The sequence below is a fragment of the Glycine max genome, chromosome 15, assembly GCF_000004515.6.
Source record: "Glycine max cultivar Williams 82 chromosome 15, Glycine_max_v4.0, whole genome shotgun sequence".
Classification (NCBI taxonomy): domain Eukaryota; kingdom Viridiplantae; phylum Streptophyta; class Magnoliopsida; order Fabales; family Fabaceae; genus Glycine; species Glycine max.
The window spans coordinates 9899999-9908418 of record NC_038251.2 but is presented as its reverse complement, the minus strand read 5'-3'; the positions used below and the strand labels follow the sequence as shown (position 1 = coordinate 9908418).

The 8420-nt window shown below is 33.9% G+C and overlaps 1 protein-coding gene across 2 annotated transcripts; it reads right to left on the bottom strand.

The window, feature by feature from the left end:
- Nucleotides 1-125: 125 nt before the first annotated feature.
- LOC100781966 (F-box/kelch-repeat protein At1g55270) lies at nt 126-2751 on the bottom strand. Of its 2 annotated transcripts, none has more exons than XM_026125809.2 (3): nt 2513-2751; nt 2353-2416; nt 126-1644 (listed from the first exon to the last, which is right to left on the bottom strand). In XM_026125809.2, exon 3 carries the CDS (start codon nt 1621-1623, stop codon nt 505-507), a length of 1119 nt encoding a protein of 372 aa, XP_025981594.1. In that variant the 5' UTR covers nt 1624-1644; nt 2353-2416; nt 2513-2751; the 3' UTR covers nt 126-504. The 2 variants fall into 2 exon arrangements, with proteins under 2 accessions (XP_025981594.1, XP_040865939.1); XM_041010005.1 differs by having other exon boundaries at nt 126-1649; nt 2513-2750.
- Between the last annotated feature and the right edge of the window lie 5669 nt (nt 2752-8420).

Here is an 8420-nt window from a genome sequence, read left to right as displayed (position 1 = left end):
TAGAAACTTGCTCATTAATTAAAAGGGGTACATCTGTTATATGCTTAGTTCTAATAAATCATGTACATCCGCTATTATAATTCATGGTTCAGCCCTAAGACAGAAGAGATAACTGGGGAAAAATATAGAACGAAAGTAGAATGTATTGATAATGAGAAAGGTGAGTTCAAAGTGCATCAAATCTTTATATATGCTAACAAACTTACTGCTAATCTTCAACTTACTATATCTCTAATAGCCTAAAAAACTTTATATCCAGTAACAAAGGAAAAGGCCCTGCCTTAGAGCGAAATAGCATATACAACATCTGCCCCCTATTCAAGATTGTATAAGAAAGACTTCGTTCTATTGCCAAAAATCTACAACTAACCTCATTTTAAAGGAAGAAGCATAATTTCTCCTACATGTCCATTGCAAGAAAGTGGACAAACATATTTCAGTTAATTTCCAAAGAGAACAATCTCCTTAACTGCATAACTAATATTATCAGGTGGGATTTTCTTCTCAGGCTTGTAGCACCTGACAGCAAACAATGCAACTCTTTGAACAACCACGCCTTGCTATAGTTGACCATAACTTTCTAACTAAAGACCTGCGAATGTGATGACCTTTTCCAGCAATATTTTCCCAAAGGTCCCGAGGATTGCTTTCCACTTGGTTGTTAGGACTTGAAACGTCAACTAAACTGATGTTCATATTGTGGCGGATAATGCAGAGCTTTCCATTAAGGGAAACAGGTGCAGCAGCTACTAGAGTTGGAAATTTACCCACATGAAGCTTGCTATCAATAAACTTTCTCCATGAATCTGTTGCTCTATCATATACAGTGAGCTTGCATCCATCCGGGCAACCTAATGCATAGAGTTGTCCATTCAGAGAGATACAATCTTTATCCCATCCATTGACCATTCCATTAGTAACTACGGTCCAAGTATCAGTTTCAGGTGAATAGGCTTCACACATGGAATTACCACTCCCAATTGCATTTCCCTTGAAAAACCATGTTCCATTGTGAACAACACCAAATAAAGGCACCATGGATGTGCTCATCTCTGATATTAAATTCCACCTGTTTTGGCTGGGGTCATAAACTTCAGCAGATCGAGTCATTTGAATTCCTTCAAGTTCCCCACCAGACACATAAAGACAATTATTTATCACACAAGAACGAAACAGATTACGTTTCTGCAGCATATCGGGTGCCCTATGCCATTTATTTGTACAGGCATTGTAGAAAATAACACATCTAATAGATCTAGATCCTTCCAGATCTACTCCGCCAAATAAGTACAAATGGAAACCACTAAGAACTGCACTACCAAACCACATTGCTTCAGGAAAATCTCCAGGAACAGGGGGAAGAGGTTGCCATAGTTGGTAGATGGGATCAAAAGCATGCACTGAAATTCTTCCAGCACGGTCTGCTTTGATGACATATAACCACTCTTCTGCCATTCCAAGACTTTTCCTGAGTGAATAAAAGAAGTCTTCAGACAGAAGGCGGCGCCATCTCTTGCAAACTAAATGTAGTTTCCTGTGCTCAATCCGGGGTACTCGAATCAAACAAGTAACAGCAAGATCATCAGGAAGACCAGGTAGAAGAGGAAGCTGAACTCTTGTCATTTCTCTAGGTGAGTTTTCTCGCTTGACTTATGAAACAGCAACAAATATATTTGTGTGAGAAAAGGAAGTTCCAGGCAAATAACTTGCCAATCTATTGACTTATCAAACAAACAATCACTTGAACAAGCCCAAAATTTATATTTTCTTTAGAAATTTTGTATTCAATGTTATATATGAAAGTAGGCATGATTTTTTTTTTAAAAAAAATGCTGATGGTGGGACAGTGAGATTAAGAAAACACGAGGACCACGAAATCATCAGATCCACCATGAAATTTGTATTCAATGGCATTATGTATGAATGGAGGCATGGAAGGAGTTTTAAATGCTAATGGTGGGACATTAATATTAAGAAAACATGAGGACCATGAAATCATCAGATCAACTGTGACTTATATCTTTATGAATAAAAGAAAAAATTAAAGGTGCTTGTGATACATGTACTAGAATCTTCCCTGAAAAGTATAAACACAATTTATGAGTGAGCCCAACTGCCCAAGAGCTTAAGTATAGACAAAATTATAAGTGAACAGAAGAGAAGGAACCTATTGAGCAGTGACATTTCAGAGTACAGAATAATACATGCCATATAGGTTAGGTTACTTTCAGAATAAGAACAAATTACCAATGAAATATTCCATTAGTAATAGGAGTAGGAGTTTCATAATAACGAGGAAGATCAAAGTTTACAAAAAAATGGATTAGGTTAGGTTTAATTAAATGAACTGACCAGTGGAGGTTGAAGACTTGAAGGCGTGGAGTGCGTTGGTTCATTATCTGCTTCCAAGTGTTCACTGCAATTCAAACAATTCCAAGTTGGAGTAAAGTGTGAGGGATAGTTTATTCGATAACCAATGTAACCAATTAATGTAAATTTTCCCAATATTTACCCCCTTATATACACAACAAAAGGGAAAGGCAAATTTAAAAGCAAGAAAAGAATGGAGGATGTCTGCCACTGCCACCATGAAAAGGAAACAAAAATCAATTAGCCAAAGGAATAGACAAAAAGAAAAGAAAAGAGAATCTGCGTGTACTGGGCAAACTTAGCCACTAAGTTTGACTTAATTGCACGTTTTGCAAAGTATGAAAACACACTTTTTTTGTGGATAGACCCATAATTTGTTCTTCCAATATTGGCGTTTGAACAAAAATTAGGTAAATTAATTGGGAACTGTGTGAACTAATTAAGTTTTCAAGAAACATTAATTATCAAGCTGATAAATGTTTTACACTAATAGCATGGTAAAAAAAGTGTTTTGTTCTCTGATAAGTTTTCGATTTTTATCTGTTTATTATTGGATCTGTTGATTTTCTTCTCATTATTATACAATCTCCATCTCAGTTCACTGTTACTAGCTGCCAATCAGAGGAGTTACACTCACGACACAGTCATTTTCATGTGCCAAGTATATTGAGATTTCCCAAGTTTTTATCCATAAAAATACTTATGCAATTTAAGAAATTTTTATTCCATTTTATTTTTCTACAACGAGACAGCCTATGATGTATCCAATACGTATTGTATCCGATACGACGATGTAATTATTTTAAAAATATATAAGATATGCTTAAGATACATATTTAAAAATATATAAAAACTTATAAAGCATAATATTGAATATATATTTACAATTTTCCAAATCCGAATTAAAAACATACTTCTTGGACATTACTAAAAAAAAAATATAAATCATTGTCATCATAAATCATTTTCTATTATTTACATATAAGAATAGTACTATCAATCTCATTCTTTTCTTGAAATCATTTATAACAAAGATAGTTTTCATTTCTATATTACACGTGTATGGGTGAAGTATCAAAATATGTGAAGCAAATTAAATTATTGCCGCTTCGTGAATTTGGATACTTCAATAATATGTATAGGTGAAGAATCTAAAAATATATATCGACATCGAATATATGAAACAAATTGAAGTATGGATGCTTCATGGGAGACGGCAAAGTTGGAACGTGTTATCTTGTCCAAATTATTTAACTAACATCCTAGACCGAATTTAATGAGTTTTTCTTCTGGTCTTTGTCATAAAATTTAACTGATAACTTTTATTAAGTTTTTTTCTTTTTAATCATATTTTTTTTTATTCATAAGATTCAAACCTTAGATTTCTTAAGGAATGTAAGTTCAATTCCATTTAAACCAACTAAGTGTTGGTTTTAATGAGTGACTTACTAACAAACATTCACAAAAAAACAAGAGCTGGTAGAGAAAACTCAAACAAAAGATATTAAATTAAAATAAGGAGGAGAAATTTACAAAACAAAATAAATTACATGAAGTTTTTATTTTTCTTATTTCTGATTAGAAAGACACAAGACAAAATAGAAAATACTTCTCATAATCCTTGAAAGAGATACTATTTTTAGCATGTTTCATACATTGTTATACATTATAAACAATTTTATCAATGAACAACACTTCCACAAATTCTTTTATCTTGGGGATCCAAAGTCTGAAACAATAAGATACAACACCATTGTTGAAAAGGGTAACTTGGAGAATCTTGTTGAAGATGTGACTGTTGGAGGTGTAACAAACTCAAACGGCAGAAGATCAGATTTTATGTTATTTTTTAGGAAAATAAAATTCATCTTAATTGATAGGATGATTCTATTATGTTCCTACTTTTAGGCATGATCTGCTAGTGATTTATTTATCTATTAGCAGTTCTGTTTGTAAATAAATTGCTTCACACATGAATAATATAAAAGTCTTCTTCTAAGTATTTAACATGGTTGAAACAATTCATAGTCAGTTGATACACACATAGTAGGAAGCTGAATTTCTACCAATTCAAAGCACAATGTTAGTACAGAGCATTAGCAAGACTTTTGATGGCGAAAAAATTGCAACTCCATAGCTCTTGAGGGAGCATAACAATATCATATCTTTTGCTGTTACATATTAGACAATTTTATCCTTACTTTCTAATGAATAATGTAGAAATAAAACTAAAAAAAATGTGAATGAATGCAAATAAAAAGACTCAAAATCAAAGAAATTATTTTAGGAATTAGCTTTTAGCTATAAATTTCATTTCTTGACTATTATACGGTAAACAATACTAAAAATATCATACTATAGGAAATCACAAAAAGCTATTTCCTTTACTTATCCTTTTAATACTTTTTCAATTAAAAAATATACATCAGTGATTCAGTAGAAAAAACTAATAATTAAGGGAAAATGTTGTCAATTAAGAACTAAAGGAGACACAGAAATGCATGTAATTCGAATCCTATTCAACAGATATTAGGAAGAAAAGGCATACCCTTTTATGAATTGTAATGCCTTCAGTGATGAATATCACGTGTTATTTCTCCGAAGGCTTTAATCCTTACAAGGGGCACATGCTGGATGACTGGGTGCTCTGGTCCTCTATGGGGAGCAATGAACTGCTTGAATTCAGTTGACATATCATATATATCAAGAAATTCAAGTTTTTCCAAGTGTTGGATGCCAGGAGGTACTGTCTTGAGTTGGTATATTCCAGAAATTCTGAGCTTTTTCAAAGAAAGCAGTGCTCTTTTTTCAATAATGATAGAATTCAAGTTAGATAAATATTCCAGATATAGTTCCTTTAGTTGCTGAAACCCCCCATCTTCAAAATACAAACATTCAGCTTCATAAGCACCATGGCTGATGTCAAGGAACAACAAATTTGTCAGGGTTTTGTAATGATTTCAATTGATCATCAGTTAACTTGGAGTTTACCAAAGACAACTTCACAAGATTTTTGAGTTGTGAAATTCACTCTGGTAACTTATTGAACTTCCCTCATAGGTAAAGCCTCCGAAGCATAGGCAGGGATGAAATAAGATGCAAACAATGACTTCAACTCCAATTGTTTGAATATGTAGTTTCTCCAAGTTTTTCATCTCATTTATTGAGGCAAATAGAGCACTTCCCTGTTCTTTCTTAACATAATTCAACCCTAAGTTCCTTAATTGCGTCAGCATTCCCAGTTCTCTGCTTAGCTCTACTCCATCATCATCCATAATTAGCTTTACACGAGACAATGTTTGTAAGGATCTCATGCCTCCAAGACCTCCTCAATTGAGACAATTCCTCATCATCAACCAAAAGATGTCTTAGCTTTCTAAGCTTGCGAGTCTCCTTTGGCATTTCCTTGACATATGTTCTCCTTATGTCTAAGGTCTCAAGGTTATGAAGTTTGCCAATAAATTTCAGAAGCTGCGTTGGCATCACTGAATATCGTAAGTTTAAATACTTGAAGTGTGCTAGATTTCCCCAATTTTCAGGAACAGAACTCAATGGACTATCTTGAAAATCAAGTACCTTCAATAGCCTGTACTTTGTAGGGATTTTTTGCACAAAGTTGTTCATTAATGCTGATTCTTTATCTGCAAAAACAAACAGTGATCGGGTGTGTGAATTTTCCGTACTCCCCATTAAAAATCATGGGAGACGGTTGCTATTGATAAGCGTTGAATCATCCCACTTGGCATTGGCTCATCTTCTTTACTAATATGCTGGCAGAAACTTAGATCCTCGAATTTTCTAAGGATCATCTCGTGTAATAGGTCATGAACACGACAACTCCTAGCTTTGCCATCTATGCTAAATGATGAGACTTGCACTAAACTCCTGCCAATCAACTCTGTTAAATATTGTTGTGTAATGTCCTCTAAAGTTTTTCCTTCTTCATCTTTTACAAATCCTTTAGCTATCCACTGTCGAATTAATCTTTCAGATCTAACTTCACAATTTTCTGGATATATTACGAAATACAATAAACATGATTTAAGATAGTACGGCAAATCATCATAACTGAAACCTAAAATTTTTGTTATATCAATTAAATGAGGATTTTTGTCCATCTCTGAACTTAGACTTTGCCTAATTTTTTTCCACTCAAATGGAGTCTTTTCTTTGCTAGATAAAAGACTACCAATAGCCACAACTGCTAGCGGCAAACCTGCACACTTTTTAACAAAGTCAGCAGATATACTGACTAGGTCTTCTGGACAACATCTGGTGTTGTGACATCGGAATGCCTTCTTGCAAAAGAGTTCAATAGATTTTTCAACAGTTAAAGGTTTCAGCTCATGCACCTGATCAAAAGGAGAATTCTTACAAGAGTCTACAACATCCTTGCTCCTAGTTGTGATAAATATTCTACTTCCATTTTTGTTATCAAGAATGACATTTTCAATTTGATCCCAAAGCATCATCTAAAACCACAACATACCTCTTTTGTTGCAAATAACCTCGCACTTCATCAATCAATGAATCTCGATTCATTTCAGAAACACCTTGAGGAAGATTCTCCTTTTTTTCTCTGCACAACTTCTTCAACAAGTTTATCAGCAATTCTTCCACGGTGTAGGATTGAGACACGGTGATCCATGCATGGCAATCAAAGTGTGCAATCACCTTATGGTTGTAGAAAACTCTGCTGGCAAGAGTGGTTTTTCCTAGCCCTCCCATTCCTACCACTGAGATGACAGTGCATTCTGCTGGTCCCTTCACTAACCAATCAATCAATTCATCTCTTGGGCATTCAATGCCAACAACTCCAGCTCCATCAAGGTTACGTGAACGCATTCGAGGTTCATGCCATGCACTTTGGCTACCTCTGTAGCTGCTTTGTCCTTGTTCGTTCAGTAGCTTTTGCAATCCATAGTCTTTACTTTGTTGATTGATTCCATGAACAAATGACTTAATCTGCTGAATCTCAGACGCTATTCGATGACGAGGCATCAAAGTTAGAATGAAGTGACTAAGCTGACAGAGCAAAGCTACACATCCAGGATCTTGAGGCTGTTGTTCCACATGGATCATGTATTCATCAATGACATCTATGCGAAAAGATGCTTCCCTCAACTCCTTCAGCCATTTTTTGATTCCCTACGTTTAGTTTTCTCTGTATTGTGATATGAGGATTTTGTGTTTGAGACTCACTTGTTGACCCTCTTAGTTTCCTAAAATCTACAATGAGAGGAAGACTTTTTTGAGTATTCCTGAGTCTTTTTTGTGATACTTAGAGTTGAAAGTTGGAAATACTGGTGGGTCCAGTGGCTGTATTTTATAGACCAGAATATTTTGAATATGTTGATATTTTTTTTAATATGGTACTAGAGCCAGTTCAGAGGCAGGGTTTAAACTATGATAATTTTTGTTCCATGATACATTTAAAGTTACTGAGTTACTGTCGTGAAGAACATTGAGAACACATGAAGTAGATAATGAAGTATATATTAACGATTTTGGAATTAAAGACATTATTATATTTAAAATTTGTTTTGATTTCTAATTAAGTCCATGTCACTAAAATATTATAATCTTTTACAAATAGATTGAAATCAGTAACGAAGTTAGAATTATTTAAATTGCAAAGACTAAAAAATTTCTATACTTTAAGAGCACCATTATAAATTTCTAATGACAGTAAACTAGTTAGATTTTTTACAAATATATATATATATATATATACACACACACAAGTTCAATTACAATTTTCGAAAATACAAAAACTTCAGTTATCGTTATTTATTATTTATGCTTGTGATTTTTTTTCTAGCTTGTGAACGTTAATTGGCGTTTGCCACAATCTGAAACAAATAAACTTGAACTTAATGGAGAAAAATATGACAAGTTCTTCCCTTTGGAGTGACAAAAAATTGAGACAAACAAAGATTCAAATCGATCTGCTTAGCAAGCAAGAAAGCACATTCTATGCTTTCAAAGAATTTTGCAAACACATTACACATCTGTGTCAATGCTAGGCAGAGGAAGAAATGAATGATAAA

Excerpts from the sequence above, each read along its gene's own strand:
- LOC100781966 (XM_026125809.2), bottom strand. The coding sequence starts at position 1,623 with ATGACAAGAGTTCAGCTTCCTCTTCTACCTGGTCTTCCTGATGATCTT.